The 25,057-nt window shown below is 39.4% G+C and overlaps 1 protein-coding gene across 2 annotated transcripts in view; it reads right to left on the reverse strand.

Moving 5' to 3' along the window:
* Gpc5 (glypican 5) overlaps positions 1 to 25,057 on the reverse strand; it is a 1,425,487-nt gene that overhangs the window by 1,073,819 nt on the left and 326,611 nt on the right. For both annotated transcript variants that reach the window (XM_045146480.1, XM_045146481.1), the window contains exon 4: positions 10,776 to 10,909. In XM_045146480.1, coding sequence (XP_045002415.1) covers positions 10,776 to 10,909 — 134 coding nt within the window. The remainder of the gene's footprint in view (positions 1 to 10,775; positions 10,910 to 25,057) is intronic.

Below are 25,057 nucleotides of genomic sequence, written 5' to 3' on the forward strand. Positions count from 1 at the left end.
AGACAATACTCATAAGCTTTGATGCAGGTGGAACACCCATGAGCCTCCAAAAGCACCTAATGTTTCCACTGTAGCATAAGGAACAGATCTCATGTGTCATCTTTACTTACCCCCAACACAGTCCATGCATAAGTATGAAACGTTTTCATATATTCATTTGAAATTTTCAATTTCATCATGGCATGAACTTGATTTCTCCTCATTTTAGAAAAGAAAAATATTCATTTGGAAGAGAGATAAAGAGGCAAACAGAGAGAGAAAGAGAGACATAGAGAGAAAGAGAGAGATATAGCATGCCAGAGCTTCCTGCCACTGCAAACGAACTCCAGATACACATGCCACTATGTGCATCTGGTTTCACGTGGGTACTGGGGAATTGAACCTGGGCCATTAGGAGTTCAGGCGTTTTAAGCAAGTACCTTTAACTGCTGAAAAATCTCTTCAACTATCTCCTTACTTTTTAGAGTCTCTCAGTGGAAGAAAAAGATGGGAACCTAATTTCAAATGATTTTCAACTCTGAGACATTTTTTGTTGTTTCAAAGGAAATAGATAGTATATTTATGTTTGCTAAAAAAAAAAAAAAGAAAGGAGAGAGAGAGAGAGAGAGCAAGACAAAGAAGTTGAGAAAAAAGGAAGGGAGGGAAGAAGAGAGACAGGGGGAGAAGGAGGGAGGAAGACAGAAATGAAGGTGCTAAGGAATGAAGAAAGGTTTTTGGCATATACTATTTGTAGAAAATTCCCTTCACAGTTTGGTCCCCTTCTAGAGATATTTAGAGTCATATGTATGAGGTAGCCTTACAGCCACCACTATAAACAGTATGGAAAGCTCCTGGTGAATCTGGACAAACTATTACTTAGAAATAGGTTTTTTGAGAACTAGCATGAAAGCTGCCCAATTTAAAAGCCTTTCTTTCTATGGCTTGAAAAAAATATATTCTTACTCTTTTGGTCATGAGAAATGTGGACAGATCCCTTTTCCTTCTATGATCCTAATTTTAACAGGGTCATTTTTATAGATACCACGAATTGATGTCATACCTTGATGGCCAGTGCTTTTCAGTACATCAACAGAACATGAAAATTTAACAGTAATTTCCATATTGCCTGACATAAGTCTATAATCATTTAACCAAACACGCTATGGAGTTTTATGCCAAGGATAACTTCCATAGTTGTTCTTCAACTTTCAATTTTTGTCACAATCAAAACAAGAAATGGAAGTCTACCAGATACTAACTATGTGTTTGTGTGTGTGTGTGTGTGTTTGTGGATGTATTACCCCAACTACAAACAATCATAATTTTAAAATCAATTGTGTACCATGTAGGTGAAACTATCTCTTGTTTCCAGGCAAGAGGTGTTCAGTTAGTTTAATGCTACCCTGTTTTAAGGCATATCATGAAGCAGCTAGAAATTTTTCCATGAGCCTATAGAATGCCAAAGCAAATGCATTTTTAAAGACGTCTTTCTGTCTTTCTTTACTATTAGTTTCAGACGGAGCAAATTGCTTTCCAAGGCAGCACAATTCTGCCTGCATGTGTTTATGAGCTTTCTTTTCTCTGGGAATGCTTTATCAGATTCTCAGTGGGATACATGATCCCAAAGGTTAAGAAACACCAGCCTAAACTTTTGCCATATGTTTTCTCTACCTTCTGGCATTTGCGCTTCCTGTGTGCCTGGGTTTTGACCCCCTGCAGGCCCTGATCTTTATGACTCATGTAGGTCCTGACTGGGGTCTGCCTTGTAACTTACGGCCCTCAGTGCCTTCTGTACCCTCACCCTGCCACCCTGTCTAAACCTTTATCTTGGCCTGCGCTGCCCTGGAAGCACTTATACCACCACTTGCTAAGCACTGGTTTGAATTAAACAAAACCTTTTTTCATTCAGAGGAACATGACCTTTGTTGTAGTAAATTGGACATCCAGATAATAAATAATAATGGCACCTCAAAGAATATCTAACTTCCTCTTAAGAAATAGATTTTAAATTGCTTTCTTTAGTACTACAGGAGATAGTAAACTATTTTCAGAATTGACGTTTTAAAGATCTACGTATATATTCATGTGTGAAATATATGCATTATGGCAAAACATCACATATAGCCAGTGTGCTATGTTTTTAAAAATAAATTCATTTTGAATTTATTAATAAAGCATTGCAACAAGTATGGTTATTGTAAATTCATCTTTGAAGTTACCTGATCTCATTTAACAAAAAATCTATTACATCTGCCTTGGTAATAATCCTGAATAGAATTTAGATCCTTATTATATATGGATACTTTCCTGTTTGCTTAATTAATTAAATCACTGTGAGTTTGTGTGTGTGTTGACAGTATATTAGTTTGCGTCAGTTCACAATGACATCTTCAATCAGAAAGATGTCCTTCTTTATTTATCTGCAAAAGCTCTACAACCTCCAGAATTTGTTTTTAGTTTCTGTTCTTAATATATTAGATGATTAATGTTCCAAGTAATAACCTTTTCACTCAAATAACAATGTGATAAGTGCATTAAAATAAAAATAGAAAAATAGAAATGCTTGATGGCATAGTATTACAATTAAGTTCTGAAGAGAATTTTTAAGTTTTAAATTATATTTTATTTCAAACATTCAAAATCCAATATATATGGCTAGGGAGATGGCTAAGTGGTTGAGGATACTTGACTGCAAAGTCTGCCACCTGGGTTTTATTCCCCAGTGCCCATATAAAGCTGGAAGCACGGAATGGCACATGTGTCTGGAGTTCATTTACAGTGGGAAGAGGCCCTCAAGTTCTCTCTCTCTCTCTCTCTTTCCTTTGCAAATAAATACATATTTTTTGTCAAAAATCTAATCTGTAAAACAAATCTTCTATACCCTCCTTGGCATCAAAATTCTGTCAAATATTAAATATCTTATTTTTACTAATCACCTAGATTAGGGTCTCTTACCCAAATACACATTCTGCATGCCACCAACTCAGTCTGTCATGAGATCTGCAGTGAGAGGCTCGGCTAATTGGAAAGCTTGCTGGAGAACAGATGGGACAGTGGTGTTGAGGCTCTGTCTTAATTTATTGTCCTGGGGTTTTCCTAATTACCCACTTAATTGGCACAGCCACACCACTTTGAAATAATAATGTACAGCTAATGATTGCCGATTTAAGCTTGCTAATAGTGTCTCTTTACCAGCTAACTTGTGGAAATCAAGCAGGGAATGGGAACTGCCACTGGGAAATCTCTCTGCCTGGAATGGTTTAGACAACTATATGAGTGCAGTGTCCCAGATAGCTGTGTTGATTGGCTTCCTAACCAAAAAAGGAAATAGTGGCAAGTTGCTAGTTGATTAAAGGAGCCGTGTCTTTCCTAGCCTAGCTCCACTCTAGAGACTCATGCAAGGGCATGTGTGAAACACACAGATTTCAATTAGCTCATGGTTTGCTTGACAGGATGAAAAAACAAAAAATAAAACAAGGTAAACTCAACTCAACCAATGATATTTTTAAAATAAAAATAATTCAAATCGAGGGTAAGGAAATGACTCAGTGGAATGTTTGCTGAGAAGCAGGTAGACCTGAGTTCAACCCCCAAAACTAATGCAAAAGCCTGATGTGGCCATGGATGCCTGTAACCCCAGTGTTCAGGGCCAAGGGGACAGGAGACTCACTGGGACTCATTCATCAGCCAACCTGACTAAAAAGTGGCAGTTCCAAGCTTAGCGAGAGACTACGTTGCAAGGAATTAGCACAGTCACAGAGGAAGACACCCAGTGGTCTTCTCTGGCCTCCACACACATGCACACAGGGTGTATACATGTACATGTGGAAAACAAAACATACATACACCACACACACAAAATAAGAAATAAATTTTAGGGCTGGAGAGATGGCTTAGCGGTTAAGCGCTTGCCTGTGAAGCCTGAGGACCCCAGTTCGAGGCTCGTTTCCCCAGGTCCCACGTTAGCCAGATGCACAAGGGGGCGCACGCGTCTGGAGTTCGTTTGCAGTGGCTGGAAGCCCTGGCGCGCCCATTCTCTCTCTCTCCCTCTATCTGTCTTTCTCTCTGTGTCTGTCGCTTTCAAATAAATAAAAATAAAATAAAATAAAATAAAAAACAAATAAATTTTAAATCTAAGGGTTATTTCCCTACTTTCCAACTGAAACAAAGTTAACATACTCCATAAATGAGCTTAGGACACTTCTTATCCAGACATGTTTTAATAAGTAAATTTCTCTGTCTCAATTATAAGAGCAAAATAATGCATAAATGTATCACAAGACATTAAGATGAACACAGAGGAATAAATAAAATGGTTAGACCTTTGGAATACGAAGAGAAGTACCTACATGTAGAACAACGATCTACCATAATCAACACTCCTTCTGCAATGATTTTAGGTGCTTTCATATAAAGTCAAACATCTGTCAGTCAGAAACCCCAGAGACGGGGCCTGAGGCAGGGTTTGGATGTGGATGGAGGACTTGCTGAAAGATTCTTCCTGTGAGAGAGGGGGGCAAGGGAAGCATGAGAATATGGGGGGAGGAAGGAGTTCAACAAAGATGTGGCAACACAAATTTCACTACAAGCTTGTTTTTGCCACCTTCAGAGAGGGGCAAACTTCTTACACCAAAACCTTACAGGGTGCTGACAAGCAGGAGAGGCAAGCGGGAATCTGTCCTTTTGCTGCAGGTAGAAGAGATGAGTGGTAAGCAATCTTCTACACCACCAGTAATCGTGCCCTTTTTGCCAAGTGTAGCCCCTTGCATGCTGAAAAGAGTTGTGCAGTGTAATATGTGGTATGACACAAATGACCATGACTTTGTATGACTTCTGAGGCGATCCCATAACACTACAACTTCTTCCTGGCTCTCTCCTAGATCTGCCACTTTGAGGGCAGCTGGTCACAGTGTTGTGAGAACATTGCAGAGATTGGTGGAGAGGTCCTCCTGATTGAGAAAGCAGGTCCTGTGCTGACAGCAAAGTCAGTGCGCCATCCTGGGAGATAACACTCCAGCCTACCTGACACTTTCCAGTGACCCAGACCTCATCAGACCTTCACAGCATTGTCTCTAGACATCCTGAGCCAAATCCTCCTAACCAATCAGCTCCCAGAATCCTAGCCCACAGCAAATAAGTTCTCAGTAATAAGTAATAAGTTCTCACTCTATCAAACACTAAGTTTTAGAAGGGTTCATTTGGTAACACCAGGTAAGGAACATGGGTGACTCCTATTTGTAGACACTAATTCACTAGAGAATGGAAAAGCCTGGAGCTACCAACAGTTACGACACCGCAGCCCGGTGGTAGTCAGGATGTGCAGGTAAGGGGATGTGAGGGGGCCCAGCAGCCGCCGCATTAGGGATTCCACAACCCCTCCGCACACCAGCACATACTGTCAAATCCCGAACTTAATTATGGATTAGATGTTAAAAGAATGACAACCTAGAATTCTAGGACTTCTTGAAATATTCTTTAAGAATGAAAGATTCTTCTGCAAAAAAAAAAAAAAGCCAAAAGAATGTATGACGAGAGATAATCAAGAATGGGTGTGCCAGGGCCTCCAGCATGCCTATTGTCTCTCTCTTTCTCTCCCTCTCTCTCTCTCTCTTTCTCTCTCTCTCCTTCTCTCTCTCTTCTTCCCTCTCTCTCTCTTCTTCCCTCTCTCTGCTTTTCCTCCCTCAAATAAATAAAATTTTTAAAGAATAAAGTAAAATGTAACAATATAATTTTAAAAGAACATGGCATCATTATAAAATACGTTTTAATTGTTTGCCAACATTACACAATTTTATCTTCGTTTACGTAGGCATTCAGTGATATGGTTTATAACTTCACTTTGTTGTAATAGTGTTGACTTGGTTTAAATCATAGGAAGTAGTTTCTGCTAGCATTACTCTCATAAAACTATTACAAAGTAAATACAAATGAACACCTATGAAAAATTTATCATGCATATAATACTAATTTAACTAATTTATAAAACTTACCTCAGGAAATATTACAGGAAATATTAGTTTCTAATTTAATTTCACTTTTTATGTATTACATAAAGCAAGTTTTTAATTTTTTTTTTTTATTTGTAAGCATAGCGAGATAGACAGAAGAGAGGCAAACAGAACAGGCACCCCAGGGCCTCCAGTCACTGCAAACAAATTCTATGTGCAAGTGCCACTTGGTGCATCTGGCTTTATGTGGTTTCTGGGGAATCAAATTGGGGCCATCAGGCTTTGCAGGCAAGCGACATAGCCACTAAGCCATCTCTCCACCCCACAAAGCAGTTTTTATGGTAAGGCTTTGAATAGGTCATTTGGAAGCTTGTTCTTCCTTGTCTATTTTTAGTGACTTTTCCTTTAGTTTTAATTAATAGGTGCAGAAAATCCGCTTAACTCAACAAATGTATTTGTACAATTATGTCTGATTTCCATTTTTAGCATCACTCTTCCAAAGTAGATCAAAGATCTGATCCAATAATAAGAAGTGACAAATAATCAAGAAAATTTGAGTTTTCCCACATCAACTAACCTAATCTAGAAACTCCTTCACAGACATGCCTTGAAGTCTGTTTCCTAGGTGATTGTAGATGCCATTAAATAACAATTAGATTAACCATCACATGCATTAAATGAAAAACCTAAATCAACAATGAAAGGATAGGTTGTTTTGGGAGAATGTTAGGAAAATTGACTAATAATTTGAAATTTTAAAATGTAACATTCACCTTATGTATAAAGCATTCTCTCTATACTAAGTGGAATTAATTTTATTACATGATAGGAATAAAACTATACAGAGAACAAAATATATGGTAGAATAATGTACTTGTAAATAGCAAAACATACATTTTAAATAAAAAGGAATATTCTTGATGTAAAAGTTAAGAATTTCTGTCTTAAGAAGGTTATATTACCATACATGGTGATGCATGCCTGCAGATCCAGCATTTGGAACAAAGAGACAATAGGCTGAAGAGTTCAAGGCCATCCTCACAAGTTTGAAACCAGCCTGGATTATATATAGTCTATCTCCCCTCCTCACTCAAAAAAGTTGATAATCGGGCTGGAGAGATGGCTTAGCGGTTAAGCGCTTGCCTGTGATGCCTAAGGACCCCAGTTCGAGGCTCGGTTCCCCAGGTCCCACGTTAGCCAGATGCACAAGGGGGCGCATGCATCTGGAGTTCGTTTGCAGTGGCTGGAGGCCCTGGCGCGCCCATTCTCTCTCTCTCCCTCTATCAGTCTTTCTCTCTATGTCTGTCACTCTCAAATAAATAAATAAAAAATGAACAAAATTTATAAAAAAAAAAAGAGAGAACTATTTTTAAAAAAAGTTGATAATCTTACAATGATACTTCTCATTTAGCTTTTATGCATTTAAGTGAATAACTGTGTTTGAAAACTATATGAAGTCTAAACTTAATGAACCATACTTGGAACATATAAAGAAGTTCCTTCAAATGGATAAATCAAATGTATAAAGGAACCCCCTATTTGGAAACCAGTTAGCAGAAAGGGAACTCAGAGGAAACAAAAATACCCTGGAAATATTTTTGGTCTTCCTATAGCCTCACATTGATTCCCCAACAGAAGTAATTGAAGATATTATGGAGAGGCTGGGAATAAGGCCATTGTCAAAGATGAATTAAAAAAAAAATACCTTGGTGGTAAATTCTAATGGCTACCTCATGTGTTTGCATACAACATACAACTGGAAGAATATTTGAAATGTGACCAACAGAGCCACAGAGTGATTTCAATTTAAGATATTCTTGGGGCTGGAGATGTGGCTTAATGGTTAAGGCACTTGCTTATAAAGCCTAAGGACTCAGGTTTGACTCCCAAGAATCCATGTAAGCCAAATGCATAAGGTGGCACATTTATCTAGAGTTTATTTGCAATGGCTAGAGGCTCTGATGCACCTATTTCTTTCTTTCTCTCTCTCAGTCTTTCTTTCTCTCTCATAAGTAAGTAAATAAAAACAAAAATATTTTGAAAAGATATTCTTTTGCAGGTGGTGTCTGCTAGAATAACTTAGATTGTTCCCCGACATCTGATAATCTGATAATGATGTGACAAATAATTTCATTGATTTAGTATTTCATAAAGACAATCACAAATATCTAATTTTCTGTTGGCGAGAACTCCATGCACTATTAGACTTTAGGGCTATTTTCCCGGTCCATGACAGAACAGAGTCTACATGATCTTTATATTCATCATTTTACCAGACAAACAAAATATGAAGCACATCATCCTAGATGCTTTACCGGAGATGGCCATAGGTCTGATGCCCTACTGCAGATGGACATGGCTCAAAATGACTTACTATAGATAGCTTTCTGGGGACAGACAGGGACCTGATGCTTTACTGGACATGGACATGGACATGAGTGTGAAGATACAAAGTGCTGAATTCAAGTGCTTCCCAGCTTCATTTGTTGCCAAATGTGACCAGCAAGAAAGAAGTGTTCTGGCCCTTCTCACATGATAGGTAAATTCATAGCCAGGCATGGTGCATGGTTTCACAAGACCTGAGAGACAGAAGCAGGAGAATAAGAGTTCAAGGACAGCCTTGAGAATATGAAAGTTTGAGATTAGAAAAAGGAAGAAAGAGAGAGAGATAGGGGAAAAAATGGCTGGAGAGATTGCTTAGTGGTTAAGGCACTTGCCTGCCTTAAAAAAAAAGGAAAGAAGAAAAGAAAGGAGAAGGGAAGGAAGGAAGGAAAAAGGAAGGCTCAACAACAAAGGAGAAGAGAGGGAAAGGGAGGGGAGGGAGGACAGAAGAGGAAAAGACAGACATCTATACCTAAGATGACCTAACACTCATGAAGAAGTGCAGTTTTTGGATCCATTCACTTACAGTAGAAAACACTTTATGCACTGGACTTGCTGTCCTAACACACTTATAGGGTGTGGTGGTTTGATTCAGGTGTCCCCCATAAACTTAGGTGTTCTGAATACTAGGTTCCCAGCTGATGGATATTTGGGAATTAACGCCTCCTGGAGGGAGTGTATTGTTTGGGGCGGGCTTATGGGCTTTATAGCCAGTTTCCCCATGCCAGTGTTTGGCACACTCTCCTGTTGCTATGGTCCACCTTATATTGGCCAGGGGGTGATGTCCATCCTCTGCTCATGCCATCGTTTTCCCCTGCCATCGTGGAACTTCCCTTCGAGCCTGTAAGCCAAAATAAATCTCTTTTTCCCAGAAGCTGCTCTTGGTTGGGTGATTTCTAACAGCAATACAAACCGGACTGCAACATAGGGTATTCTCAGGGAGTTTTACATAAGGAGGAAAAAAAAAATCCCATTCTGTTGTTGGATTTTACTGAAGCTCTGACATTGGGCCTCTCAATGGTATTGGAAATGCCTTAGTTAGCTTGGCTGACTGACAAGTTTAAGTTTGTTTGTAAGTGAGCTCTCATACAAGCTAAAAACTTTATCATGACTTAAGTGGCCACGCCACCTGGCATGCCCTCAAGGCACTAAACAAGTGTCCATACAACATAGCATGTCCACAATAAGCTAAATGTGATCTGGTATGTCCTACTATGAAATGAGGTTTGAATAGAAGCAATGTTTCAGTCAGTGGAAGGGTTGTGCTGTGAATTAAGCTCAAGAGAGCAGTTTGAGTAAACTGCATGAGGAAGAAGTCACCCTCACTATACTGGCTTACCTATTTCCATTGAAATTTACGACCTCAGGAGGGATAATCAGTTGGTGAGAGATAAAATCCAGAGCTAGTTTATGAACAGATTCTCACAATACATGGGAAACAAGCATAAATATAACCCCAAGGCAATTAAGCAAGAACAGTGATGGGAAAACAGCATAAATTGAAATACATAAGTGAACTCAAATGCAGTCCGTCTACTTGTTCACATTGGGTAGTGTGAGACTGGCCTGTGATGTATCTATCCTAATTTATGAACAATGAATAATGGTGCACGACTTGTCAGAAACACAGAAAAATTAATCTGCAAGATGCATAACCAGGAGTTCACTGAAGAGACAGTTTTATTTCTAAAATTTTCCACTTTTCATTTTCTAACATTTTGTAGTGAGGTGTTCTGTAATGTCTCATCTGCATTAGCTTAGTTCTGCTAGTAAATAAAACATATCAAGAGTCCCATTTTGCTGTGCTTCCTAGCTATGTTGGTTTGATCAGGAAATGCATACGTATGATCTTCAAATAATTATCAACTAAAGTGCTAATGAAGTCTTTAACATGTGCAATAGCGATGGGCACAGTAGCAGAAATGGGAGTTATAACAAGTTATGTCAAAGGCTCATTTTCCATTTTGTATCCACAGGTAGCTTTTGAAGCACTCCAGATAAATGTATTATTGAAATTTCTTTTTTATCCAACTCACTTTCAGTGAATGATAAATTTTCAGTAATATTGATGACATCATACAGATGTGCTCCATCTACTCCACCATGCAAATTTACTCTGTCATAGATTGTGCAAGACAGTCTCTAGTAGCTATGTGTAGAAAGTAGATGGCAATCAGCAAAGACTACTTAGAATTAAACGTTCATCTTTCAGTTATACCATCCACACTCAATCATCACATGTACAATACAGTATATACTATTTCCTATAGACACAGAAAGACATCTTGGTCTTAAGCTGCATCTATTTTTCAAATTAATGTAACCGGTTGAACCACAGAATTTTGGAATGAATGTCAATCTCTGCTTTCTCCCATATCACATTTGGGTCTATTTAATGGATGCATTCTATTCTGCGGTAAAGTTAATTGCTTATTTTCTTTTTTGGTTGTAAAACAAAGGTCTTACTTTCTTCTGGTGGCAAGAGTCTCTTCCCCATTCCTTGCAGAGATCTTCATCCCATGCTTCTCTTTGCTCAGGTCAAAGGAACAAGGGGGGCTTGGCGTGGGCATTCTTACTGGATGGCCACAAATCTTATTCACCTGTTAAACAGAAAACATTAAAAGGCAATCATGAACTCCAGTTGGGAAAATGGCATGTTCTTGTTTATTCTTCAAGAGATAGACACAGAGAACACTCAAATCCTACCAAACTAGATATCCAGAGACACAGAGATTCCCAAGACCTCATTATTGAAACAGACCTAAAATGAACCCAACATGGCTCAGGAAAATTTGCGGAAAAGGGGGCAGAAAGAATGTTAGAGCCACATGTTGGCCTTATGCACAAACACATTGCCTCTTACCCATAACTGATGGCTAACCCCACAATGCACGACTCAAATTCCCCAACAAGGATGGTCTGTGTGGAGCTGGGAGGACAGGAAGGAGGCTAATGATGGTACCAACATGGCTGTATACACACTGTGTACATAACTAATTCAAAAATATTTTTATTTATTTAGAGATAGTAAGAGACAGACAGAAAGAGGGAGAGAGGGAGAGAGCGAGAGAGTATGGGCATGCCAGGACCTCCTGTCCCTGCAAATGAAATGCAGAAGCATGCATCACATTGTGCATCTGGCTTTACATGGACACTGAGGAAATGGAATCTAGGCTGTGAAATTTTGCAAGCAAATGCTCTATAATCACTTAGCCATCTCTCCAGACCCACGTGAACTTTTTTTGTTTGTTTGTTTTGTTTTATGAGGTAGGGTCTCACTGTAGCCCAGGCTGACCTGGAATTCACTATGAAGTCTCAGGGTGGCCCCACACTCATGGCGATCCTCCTACCTCTGTCTCTGCCTCCTGAGTGCTGGGATTAAAGGCGTGCGCCACCACGCTCAGCACCAGATGAACTTTCACGAGCTGTGATAGTTTTCAGTTTTCAGAGAGTATCAAAATATTTGAAAATGGCAATGATGATTTGAAAACATTCAACAGGCTTACCCAACTGTGGAACAACCGTATGTGCCGCACAAACAAGCCAAGACGTGCTGTCTGAATTACTAGCGACACAACTGGAATGCAAATAACAACTGGCTCTCTGATTGGATCCGAGACCTGCTCTAAGAGAGAGAGTACTTTCCTGGTACTGAGAATCCACCCAGAAACCTATGGCTGTTAAGGTCATAGACCTTGAAAGGAAAGCCACTACTGTTGACTGCTTAAATGGATATACTTTACCTATCAAATTGCCTTTGCATATTTTTTTTTGCTTTTTGTTTTTTGTATTTTTATTTATTTATTTGAAAGAGAGAGGGGAGAGTGAGTTAGAGAGAGAATAGGCATGCCAGGGTATCTAGCCTCTGCAAACTACCTCCAGATGCATATACCACCTTGTACCTCTGGCTGGCTCATGTGGGTCCTGGGGAATCGAACATGGTTCCTTTGGCTTTGCAGGCAAGTACCTTAACCACTAAGCCATCTCTCTAGCCTTGTTTTCTTAATATATTCTATTTATCTCCATAGATTAGTGTTGATTTTATCTTTGGTCATTAAAGCTTCATTTTGAAGATGGCAAAACTTTGCAAGTTGTGGAGACTAAGTGGAGGCTGAATACTGAACACAAACTGATTAATATAACATTCCCTCCAAGGCTCAGGGCATGTCACAGAAGAGTGGAAAGCAAGAATGTGAGACTAGAAAAGGGAGGAATAGATTAGGACACTATCTTCCAGACAAACAGTGATTATTACAATATGATATCATAGCAGCTGTCATTACTTCCACAAAAATGAGATCCTCAACATTTCAACATGAATAATGAAAGAGGACCAAAAATAAGTCATCAAAATATAAGGAGGGTCTTGTTAGAAATAAGGACTTTAAGGAAGGGGTTGGTGCAGAGAGGGATAAAAGCAGGTATTAAAAGATTATTACTGCATTTGTTTACTTTTTAAAAATTATTTGAGAAAGAGAGAGAATGGACATACCAGGGCCTCAAGCTACTGCAAACAAACTCCAGGACACATGCACCACTGTGCATCTGGCTTACATGGGTCCTAAGGAATTGAACCTGGGTCTTTTGGCTTTTCAGACAAGTGCCTTACCCATTAAGCCATCTCCCCTGCCTCTTGACAGGTGATTATAATCAACTTGTATTATCTTCATGTATGAAAATTGTTGATAAAAAGTAATCCAAAAGATTGTTAGTGCCTCATGGTGGGAGGCACCATCTCCCACTCCACACAGAGACTGACTGAGGCCTTTAGAACACCACAGTGAATACCAATAACCCCACTGAAGAGGATTCCTCAGGAGAATGGGGGCAGGAGAGAGAAGGGATACAACAGTATAGCCAAGTTATAAAAAAATAAATAAATAAATAAATTTAAAAGTTATAGGAATAGTAAACCAAGGGAATCAGTCACTATGTTTTAGATAGTTATATGGCAAATATATTTGTATTGTTTATACAATTATCAATAGAAACAGTAACTAATAAGACATATAATAACTAATAATATCAATCAAAATGATTTATGTAATCATGTAAATAATATTCAAATAAGTTTTCATTTACATGTCATAAAATCAAAATGAGTTCTATGATAATGTAAATACTTGAAGAACTAGAATCATATAACTGAAAATACATCAAAACATTGTCCCATAATTAGGACATTTTGCTTTTTTCTAATTATTATTTTCTAAGTTCTGAGACCTTGACAAAATGTTATAGCTTATTTGGACTTGATTACCTGATACATAAGATGCAAATAATCTATTAATTAGGTTATTCCAAAGAGCTCATGAACTTTTCAATTTTGGTGATTTTCCACAATAAGTATATTAAAGGAAGCATGCATATGTTTATGTATTTACCCATGTTTATTTTACTTTCTAATATTTGTGGTGCTTGTTACAAGAAAAAATAAAAAAGAAAAAGATTAACTACATTTTCCCCTAAAGGAGCTTACAAATTATAACTTGGAAGAACAAAAGAAAATCTTAACTATGATCAAAATTCAAACTATATATGTCAAGAAAAGTGTGTCTTGAAATGAGGATGTGTTCAGAGTGCCAAGGAAAGATGGGATCTTCCCAGGGGAGAAAGGTAAGAAGAAGAAGTTCAGGAGAGGTGATCCACAAAGGCTTCTCCATCCGGATGAGACTTCGAGCCTCTATGAGGGCAGGAAAGGTTGAGGTTTAATTCAATGCAGCAAAATTGTAAGGCTGTATTGCACAGAATTATGTCAAGTGCTATGCTATAAACACATCTACATACACATTAAATTAAAAATGCAAAATTACCATTGTAGAGCTGGACAGATGGCTCAGCAGTTAAGGTGCTTGCCTACACAGCCAAAGGTGCCCAGGTTCGATTCCTCAGGACCCACGTAAAGCCAGATGCACAAGCTGGAACATGTGTCTGGTGTTCATTTACAGTAGCTAGAGGCCCTAGTGTGCCCATTCTCTCTAAATATGCCTCTCTCTCTCCCTCCCTCCCTCCCTCCATTTCTCTCTCTCTCTCTCTCTCTCTCTCTCTCTCTCTCTCTCTCTCTCTCTCTCTCTCCCTCTCTTTCTCAAATAAATAGAATATTTTAAAAAGTATGCATTGTAATTTTGCAAGAGTGACTTTAGGATTGCATGAAAGTCAAACACACACACACACACACACACAAATGAGCTGCTGGGCTGGAGAAATGGCTTAGCAGTTAAACACATGCCTGTGAAGCCTAAGGACACTGGTTCAAGGCTCCATTCCCCAGGATCCATGTTGGCCAAATGCACAAGGAGGGCCATGCATCTGGAATTCATTTGCAGTGGCTAGAAGCCCTGGTGCACCCACTCTCCTCTCTCTTTCTCCCTCTCTCAAACTGCCTCTTTCTCTCTCTGTGTGTTGCTCTCAAATAAATAAGCCAAAAAATTTTTTTTTTTAAATGAGCTGTTGAATTCTATTTGGGTTACTCAAGGAAATGCTTCAGGAAACTGTGTCTGAATAGCAAATCTGAGGATGAATTAGGCACTTGTGAGGGGAAAAGAGTGAAACAACGGAGAGAAATGCCATCAAGAAGGAAGAAAGCAGGCTGGAGAGATGGTGTAGAGGTTAATGCACTTGCCTGCTAAGCCTAAGGACGCAGAACTGACTCCCCAGAACCCATATAAGCTAGATGCACAAGGTGGCTGGTGCATGCAGCTGGAGTTCCTTTGCAGTGGCTGGAGGCCCTGCCCCATCCATATTCTCCCTCTCACTAAAAAATAATAAATATAAAAAAGTAAGGGAGAAACATTCTACAATCATGATCCAATGTGACCAGCCACAGGGCTTGAGGAAAGGCAAAATATGTAACATCTGTGAATCTTGGTTTTCTCATCCTTCAGTTGAGAGGTGGGGGGAACAAACCACTGGGCAATAATCAGCTCAGAAAGATCTTATCTCACCCTCTCCCTTCAACATTGTGAGTCAAACCGTGTCTGCAAAGGAGCATGCTTCCCAGGTAAGAAGATGGAGACCTGAATTCCAGCCTTACAAGACCAGTGAACAGATGATCATTTTTGTGATTTTGTTTACAAAGAAAAATAAAAGAATGCTGAGGCCAAGGAGTTACAAGGTATCTAAGGGCACACAAGAAACATGCATACATTGCAGACTCTCAGTGTCCAATAAGCAAGTGAACTTCAAAGCCCTTGTGTCTTCTCCCTTACTGTCACGGAGCTCTGCTTCACACTTTATGGAGAGAGAATGGAAATCCATCTGTCAGAAGGACATTAGACTGCCACCTCGGCTCCCCTGAGGTGAGCCAGTTTGGGTGGCAAATTTCAATAGTAGAATCTTCTTGCTATTGAAACAAACAAACAACAACAACAAAAAACCACCCTCACACTTATGTTGACAATTTTTCATCTGTGACTTATACTGTAATTTTCTCCTTTTTTCTCCTCCCTGGTTTCTACTGTTCTCCCCTGCAATCAGTCTGAAGTGTCTCAGGGAAAGAAAAAAAAAAATGTTTTCCTCCCTAAAGCTTATCAACTCTGCCCTTAAGTTCTCTCTCTGGCTTCCCACTGATTTTCAAGTTCCCATCTCACCTTGAAATGACTCTCCTACTTGCTTCTAACCTATATCAATTCTCCCACTCCAATCAAGTGTTTGTTTCAGCAACATCTTGTGACTTAGCTGGCTTCCCCTCTCTCTGTCACCCAAGAAGCACACAAAGTCTCTCATTAGTTAGTGCCACCCTCTCTGTGTGCACATCCAGGCCTATTTGAGTATTCAAGTCAAAATCTTCTACTGATAACCCTAAGAGATTTGCAGAGAGTAACTTAATTATTTTCATTTCACTCTTAACAGCAGAGCCTTAGTTTCTCTAACAATGGTAACTTTTATACGAATGTGCACAATAGTACAAGTTGAATAGCACAAATGCTTAGAATATTTTAAGTTTGAAATCAAAGAAAGTGTAGGTAAGATGTGTGATTATCACGCAAGCTGCTCCAGAGAGGGAAAAATGGTCCCCCTCAGAGCACTTGCATGTTGGGGTGCATTCACTTTGGCCACATCTAGGATATTTCTTGTTAATAGAGAGGTGATGAAAAGAAATTCCCTAAGGAATGACTCCATGGGAATACATGAAATACATAATAATAAATAAAGCAAGAATAAAGCAAACGTGCTATGGTCCATTAGAGTAAAAGCTACTTTTAAACTAAATATCAGGAGGAAAATTTTGGAGATATTCCCAGTGACAACAACAAATGTGAACTTATTTTCTCATGCCCAGTGCCCTTATTGTTTTCTGAAGTATTATCGAGAGCAAAATCCATTAACAAAAATCAGAATTAGGCTACCTTTCCCAAACAGAAATAAAATGCATGATCTTACCTTTCTTCAATACGAACAAAGGGGGAAGAAGTGAAATGGGCCAGATCATGGGGAAAGGGAGGTGGCTGCTGAGTGCCGGGTTCATTAGGTTTAAACTTCATTTTGCAAACTGTGGTGATATGTTAGTGATTAGAATGTTTTAGAGATGTTTGTCAGGGTCATTGCCACTAACAGGGAGACTATGTCCAGGAATAAGAGAGTTGACCAAGAAAAAAAAAAAAATCAGTAAGCAGCTGTGAAATGAGAGATGAAGAAGGAAAAGCCTTTTCATGATCAGAATAAACACCATTTGACAACATGAGGAGCCCTAATGCAGTGAGGAAGAAGAAGGTAATGTAAGGGCAGTGGAAGATGGAAGATAGAATGCAGTTATGTTTGGGAGGGTGTGTGTTCCTTGGAATGGGTGTGTAGCAGAGCTTGACTCGTGAGAAAATTTCTAGAAGGTACCTCTAGTGATGGACTAGTGATTTCAAGGAGAACAAGTTGATATGCAGACCCACGTGCACAGAGAGACAATGTGAAGTCTGTGTAAATGGGCTTTACACATTACAAAAATGCATGTAGGATGGAAAGAAGTCCATCAGGAAAATCTCTGAGAGGCAGGACAGTAAGAATTTAAGTAATATACATCCTGATCCCCAAATAAATGGAGAAGGTGAGAGACCATTTGGTGTTTTATCAATAACAGTAAAAAAATAATAATTATTATTGAGTCATGACTTATAACTGGGGAATGACTGCTGTCCAAAAAAAAAAAAAAAAAAGAAAAGAAAAGAAATGTGCATGCTACCTAGAAGTTTTGTAAAGAAATAGATATAAGCACAATAACACTTAAAAAATACTGAGCCTAGCAATATAGCAATTTATGCAGATCGTCTTAAATGACTGCTAACCCATGAAGCATATTCTATACACACATCTTATGCATAGGAGAGTTCTAAATCGGTGCAAGGTTATGAGTCCTTGGAGGACAAGCAAACAAAGCAATGTTAAAACTGAACTGGAAGAAAACATTTGCAATCCCCTCAGCCTCCACCCTAGGAGCAGGGTGTTCCTTCTGGGCTGGCTGTTTTGGTGTGTGTATAAATTACACCACCAGAGGGAGCTTCTGCATTTAAATTCTATTGATCTTTAATTAAATTTATGTTTGAGTCCAATCAAAATCATTTTGTTCAGGAGCCTTAAGGAAAAATTTCAACTTGTCAGCTGAAATGACCTATGTTTTCATACATGAGATCCTCATAAAAATCCAATCTTTTATATATAACTACAAGACTGGTACTCTAAGGCCAATGTGCTCAAGTAAAAACCCAAAACCTAGCCCTTAATCAAGGGCTAATTTCTTCTATCTGGGCTACTTTGTACTCACAAATGAAGTGATTAAAAACTAACCAAAAATTTCAATTATTTTCTCTTCTCTCATTCTCTCCCATTCTGCCTTCCTTGTGCATTTCCTTCCTTCCTTTTTTATATTACTTCCTCTCTTCCTCCTTCCCTTCCTGCTTTCCTTTTTGTGTCTTTTATTTCCAGTTATAGACACACATTAGTTTAATATGTTCCAAGAACTGAAAGTCAGACACATGGCTCTCATTTCTTATTTAACTACAAAGTACAGTGTTGATCAATAACTTCAGCATTATTCTAAGGGATAGGAATACAGCACTGGATCTGCTCTTAAGTAGCCTAGATTCTAGAGGGAGAAACCAAAATCATAGCACTAAATAGCAAGCTTTTATTTCCTGACTAAAGTAGTCAGTTAAAATAGATCATTGGTAGCAGAGTAAGGTAGAGTGAGGTGTTCTTCAACTCAGTGGTCAAGAAAGAACATTTTAGAAAGTAGTCTTTGTATGCTAAGATAAAGTTAAGAGGCAGAGATTTGGAAGTAGCAGGGAGACGCTTCATATGCTGAGAGAATGGCCATTAAAGTAGGTCATAAAAAGGATGTCATATACTAAGGGGAGTGAGGGTAATAAAGTAATAAAGTAATAAAGTAATAAAGTCAGGCACAAGCCACACCATGTAGTATCCCATAGGTTCCACTGGGAGGAGAGTTTGTGTTCTGAACAGGCTCTGGATCCACTCAAAGATTTGGAAAAAGATCATAACATGAACTCTTTTACAAACGTCACACAGTGGGTGGAGAGACAGCTCAGGTGATAGATCACTTGCTACACAATCATAAGGGCCTGAGTTTATAGTCCCAGAACCCACATTAATAGCCAGGCATGATGGTGTATGCCTGCAATCCCAGTCATGGGGAGGTACAGACAACAGGATCCCTAAGATTAGTCGGCTAGTTAGAAGGACTGAATAGGTTAGCTGTGGGTTCACAGGTAGATCTTGTCTCTAGACAAAAATCATGTGAAGAGGGTCTGAGGAAGACAACCAGCACTGACCCCTGACTTTCAAACACAGGTATACACACATCTATGAACATGAATGTATACACTCCATACGCAGCACACACACACACACAGAGAGAGAGAGAGAGAGAGAGAGAGAGAGAGAGAGAGAGAGAGAGAGAGAGAAAGCACATTGGCTATTATATAAAGAGAAGTCTGGCAAGGGAAGAGAAAGGGAAAGGCCTAGATATGGAAATCTAGGGTATGTTACAAGGACAAGAAGATTATGGCTTCACTAAGGAAGGTCCATAAGGCTTGTGATCTCAGGGGAAGATGAATATATCTGGATGATGGCAATAGAAGGACCAACTACAACAATGAAGGAAATATGGATCCAAGAACTGACTTCTGCTATCTTCTGTCTGAAGCAACCACATAAATCAAATTTCCTTGAGAAAGAAAACAGAATCAGCAAGGGAGGTGGTGGGGCAGAAATCAAAGAGTCCTTCCTGGTCATGTGTGGCTTTCTAGCAGCAGGATCCTGCAGCCTGTCATGAAAGGAACTGGTAACTCTAGGGTGAGGTCGGACAAGACAATAGTGTGGGATGGAGTATCTTGGGGATGGATAAAGAAGGATGCCAGAGACACATTTCGGTGAACTCCAACTTTCTAACTGGAGACAAAGAGAGGCTGACAATGATCAGAGTGGAAGCTTTCTGAGGAGAATAGGAGACTCCAGAAGACCAACAACTCGGTTTTGTTACAAAGATGAGGCCAGCTGGCCTGGTCCACCTCAGTATTGAGGTAGTGAGAAGAAACAACTGAGAATCAAGCTTAAGAATAGGGGAAATGAAGGCCGGGGAGATAATTCAATGGGTAAAATGCTGGATGCCGTGGAAAGACAATCCCAGAAGCCTGCTGGCTGCCAGTCTACTTGAATTAATGAGCTCAGGCTTCAATGAGAGAGTCCTCTCAAAACTAATGTGGAAGGGCTGGAGAGATGGCTTAGCGGTTAAGCGCTTGCCTGTGAAGCCTAAGGACCCCAGTTCAAGGCTCCATTCTCCAGGACCCACGTTAGCCAGATGCACAAGGAGGCCACGCATCTGGAGTTCATTTGCAGTGGCTGGAGGCCCTGGCCCACCCATTCTCTCTCTCTCTCTCTCTGTTCTGTCTGTCGCTCTCAAATAAATAAACAACAACAAAAATTTTAAAAAAATAATGTGGAAGACACCCAATGCCAACCTTCACATGCATCTCCGCACGTGTCCAGGTGCATATAAACATGCACACGCCCAAGCATGCAGTCCACACACCAAAAGACGTAAAAAGAAATAAATAAAAATAGGGGAAATAGAAATGAAGTCAAGGTCAGTATTATGCACAATAACAACCACATAAAGTGTGAAGAAGGATAAAGCAGTGATTGTATTTTTCTCAGCTTTTTGAGAACTGCCAGAGCAAGGACATGCTTTAGAAGTAGGTGCAGCTAAGGATGTGAAGTGTGGTCACAAGGGCTGTCTGCATTCAGCCGCTGTCCATGTTTCAGCCCCTTCTCTTCCCCACTCTGGGAATTCCTGTCCCTCAGAGTGACCTTCCCTGCCTCTTCTTCGGAGAGATATCAGAAAGAGCAGCCTGCTGCCAGGCCTCCAAGGCTCTAAGATCCAAGATGAACCTTCCTACAGCGTAGTCCTGATCACATAGCTGTCGGGATCAGAAGGCTCTGGTCACCTCTGACCCACCCCCAAGGTCTTAATGCAACAAACCAAAGCATTTCGTGTGAATGATGGCTGAAGCTCCAAATCTCTCGGCACTCCACTTTAACCATCCCGTGTTTCTGCTCAACTGTGAGACTGATGGTCTCTGGAATTACTCTACACATTTCTGCCTCTCAAATATTAGCAACTTTCAAGGTTCCATTAAAATATCACCTGTGAAATGAAACTGCCCTCGACCCCTCACCTTGAGGTCATTTATTAATCTGAGAAGCATTTGGTTTGCACATCTCTGGGAGGATTGGTCCTGTAGTAGTTTGAAGGGTAACAGGAAATATTTCATTAGGGTTTAAAAAATATATTCTCCACATGTATGTGGTGGTTTGAAACATGAATGCATGTTCCCCCATATACTGAGGTACTTTTGGTTAAGTGAGTAATTTAAATCTCCACCCGCCCCACCGGAAGAGGTATCACTGAGGGGGGGAGGAGGGGTCGTGGAGTCCAGTCAGTGTTTGGAGCTGATTTTGAGTCCTGGCCCTGAGATGTAAAAAGAGCAGCTTGAGGTGAAAGCTGCTCATTTTTGGTGTTTGCTGGCTTTTGTTGATGTCTCTGTGCTTTTATCTATGGATGTGAGCCAGCTTCCTCCACCGGTGATGGTGTTTCCCCAGATCTACAAGCTTACAGTACACCCTTTCCTCCCACAAGCCCATAAGCTGCTTGTGGTTGGCTGTTTGTTCCAGCAAGAAAGAGCTGGCTGCAACAAGCTATAAATATGCCCCATTTAACACAGTTGATATGCATATATACAAAGGTATTTATTCTTTTCTGTATATGTGCCTCAATTATTGATACAATAAAATGCTAATTAAGGGACAATTTAAACACCTCCTTCCACAGAGTACTCAAACTGCAATACTGTATCTTTCTGTTCACCGCACTGAGAACTTTACAAGTTTTATTCTACCCTTACTTTTCACATCTACTGAACTATAACTAATATTTCATTAATATTCATGCTACATAAAATTACACAGTAAGAGAGGTACTTTAAAGAGGGTCTTCTGACGACTGAGAAAACAACTTGAGTACAGTTCATAGCAAAAACTAGTGGAGGAAATAAATGGAAAAAGAATGTGAATGGATAACAATGAGATCAAATTTAAAGACAATAAATATATGAAAGCTTATCCATCTCAGTACTTACCTGTTAAGTTAAAATATAATTGATTCAATTGATTAGGAAAATATATAAAGATTGGCAGTATTGCTTATTAGCAAAAATGTGAGGATACGGATGATCTCTCTCCTAACTATAGAATTCATTGCATGCTTAATGTTCAAGATATTTGAGAAATGTCCCTAATAATCTTCATGAACATTATGAAATCCAATGCATATAGATAATGAATTAACTAAACGTGGGTAGTATAAGGCTAGAAGAATATCAATGATAAACTCAGATATTTCTATTCTCACCTCTATGGAAATAGATTACTTGTTAAAGATACAGAGACTGATTAGTTTCCTCAACACTCTTCTAATCATTGCTTCAACCAAACATGGAGCTTTCATGGGCTTTCAGTTTCCAGACTGCCTCACTCCATTTCAAGGTCTGCTCCCTGACGTCAAGGACGCTTCCAGCTGCCAAGGCTCTAGCTAAACTTGAAGCCATGTGTCTTGATAGCCTTCATCTTCTCCAAAAAGTACTTTGTTTGCTACCAAGAACCCAAATAATGCTGACTTAGTAAGTTTACCATTTCATAATATATCATAGAAACAGTTACTAAAGCACTTTTAGGAAACAAAATGATAATCCATGAGGTATGCAATCAAAAATGGGGTTCCAAGGGCTGGAGAGATGGCTTAGCAGTCAAGACACTTGCCTCTGAAGACTATGCCCAATTTTGATTCCCCAGTACCCATGTAAGCCAGATGCCCAAGGAGGTGCATGCATCTGGAGTCTGTTTGCAGTGGCTGGAAGTCCTAGCACACACATTTCTCTCTCTCTCTCTCAAATAAATAAGTTAGATTTTAAAAAGGGGTGTCTTGGTTAAGTATGTATTGGGAATGTTCTCCTTAGTATAGTCAACAGATATTTAAATGGCATATTACTATATTATTTGACACATAACACAAACATGAGAAATGAACACCATACCTTGTTCTTTAAGCTTAAGGCTATTGAGGATGCTTTTCAAGGGATATCTACTAATATCACAGGATTTGGAGAACAAGATATGTCTCCTCCCTGATGATCTGGACTCACATAGCTAAGGCTTTCCAGTTTGTGACCCATGGCAAAGAAGAAATAAGGAATGAAGAAAAGGAGACGAGGAGGGCAAAAGTAGTCTCTAATAAGAAACACACACACGCACACACACACACACACACACAAATATTCAAGAGAGTGAGAGCATTTCCCATCAGAAGAGAGAGTGGCCATAGCATCAGGGGCTTGGAGCTATGAACGCAAAGTTAGTAAAGCGTGCAGTGTCAGGGCAAACATGCTTAGGATTCCAGCCAGCATCCAAACAAGAAAAAGAATAAAAGAGAACAAACTGAAAGAATAAGCTACAGTCTTTGAGTTAAAACTCAAAAAAGCAGACAGACTGAGCAGCAAGGATCTGTGAGCAACAACATTTAGCAAGGGTGTTCTATGGGGTATAGTATTTTATCTCATTAACAGGATAATTATTCCTCCAACCTCTTTAGCATGCCTGTAAATGACAGGAGGTCTCTAGACCAAGTGAATGATTGACAGGTTCTACCTAGGACCAGAGGAACAAAGTCCTCCTCCAGTTAGGAGGATGTGTCTCTTCCCTTCTAATGTTAGCAGGAAACAGGAGGTGTGGTCCTTCACTGACCTCTAAGCCTACACCATCCCCCGCTCAAGAGTTAATACCCTTAAAATCACTTAGATGAACAGTGACTCAATCTTGCTTCTTTGGGCTACAGTGGGGCTGAGAGGAGTTCTGGAACTGAATTTCTATAATCTAGAGTTTAAATTTGTAGGTTAGCATCTGTATCTCTTGTGCCTATATCTCTAACAATCTGCAGAAAAACTACCTTGTTGTTAATCTCCACCACTAATATCTAAATGAATATAAGTAAAAGGCAGAAAGAAACTGAGTTTTAAGAACTCCTTAGATAAAGCATGGGGCGTCTATAAATGAGAGCTAGAGTAACAATAGTATGTAAACAGCACCTTGGGAAACAGTGGAGACTCAGGCCCTCTCTGGTCCCTGGGAAGCCCCATTGTCCTAGATCCCAAGCAGCCCATATGATGAAAACGCTAAATGTCAACAACTTCTGCGCTGAGAAGTGGAAGTTGTAAGATGTGGTGTAAGATCACTCCCATAACCACTTACAGTAAATCACACATGCCATTATGATTTGTCTTTAGTGCTCATTACTTTTCTCTTGGCCTCATTTCAGGAACCTGACCTAATAAATGGATTTTTTTTTTTTTTACTGGGCTTAAGATAAATGCAAATATAAAGTTAACAATGACAAAGTATTTATCTCTGTAAAGTTTTAGTAGAAATACTTTGTGCATTCATTAAAAGAATCTCAGATTATCACAGCTGTCTGGCTGTGGTCTCCTAGGAAATATGAAATGCTGCTAATTTAACTTTCAGTGAAAAACTCTAAATGACTGAAATTAAATCCAGTTCAATGCATTAGATCAAGACATTTCTATGGTCAAATTTGAGGTCACTTCAGTGCAACAAGGACTGTCAGCCATTTCAATCAGCCCTACAGATAAACAGATAAGAACCACCATGAGTTCATCCAGTTTCACTGATGAATTACAGACAGTAGAGAGCACTGAATGTACCTTGGGGGAAGTGGAATGGGTGACTTGCCACCAGCAAGGCAGGTGAGGAGATGAGTGAGAATCTGTAGACTTCTACAACACATCAAAGACTTCAGATGTTTCATACAGACTCAAAGAAGGCCAAAGTGATGACATAATATGAGTTTGGAGACAACCTCCATAGTGCAGAAAATGAATGTTAAAGGCTGGATTTATTCAGGCAAGCAAGAGGCATTCACTGAGGAATACCTATGCTAGGACTCCAAGCACCCAGTTATAAGTGCAAACAGTAGCTCCTACCTGTGAAGCCTGTAATTAAACATAAAATACAAATAAACATTAGCTTCATTTGTACAAGGGGTCATAGAGAACAGGTACCACATTATTAATATTTATCACACAAAGTCCCTATCTTTGCCTTCTAAAGTCAAAGAATGCTTCTTATTCAAACCTGAATTAAAACCAAAATCGAGGAGCATTAATATATGGTAA

The sequence above is a fragment of the Jaculus jaculus genome, chromosome 3 (assembly GCF_020740685.1).
Source record: "Jaculus jaculus isolate mJacJac1 chromosome 3, mJacJac1.mat.Y.cur, whole genome shotgun sequence".
Classification (NCBI taxonomy): domain Eukaryota; kingdom Metazoa; phylum Chordata; class Mammalia; order Rodentia; family Dipodidae; genus Jaculus; species Jaculus jaculus.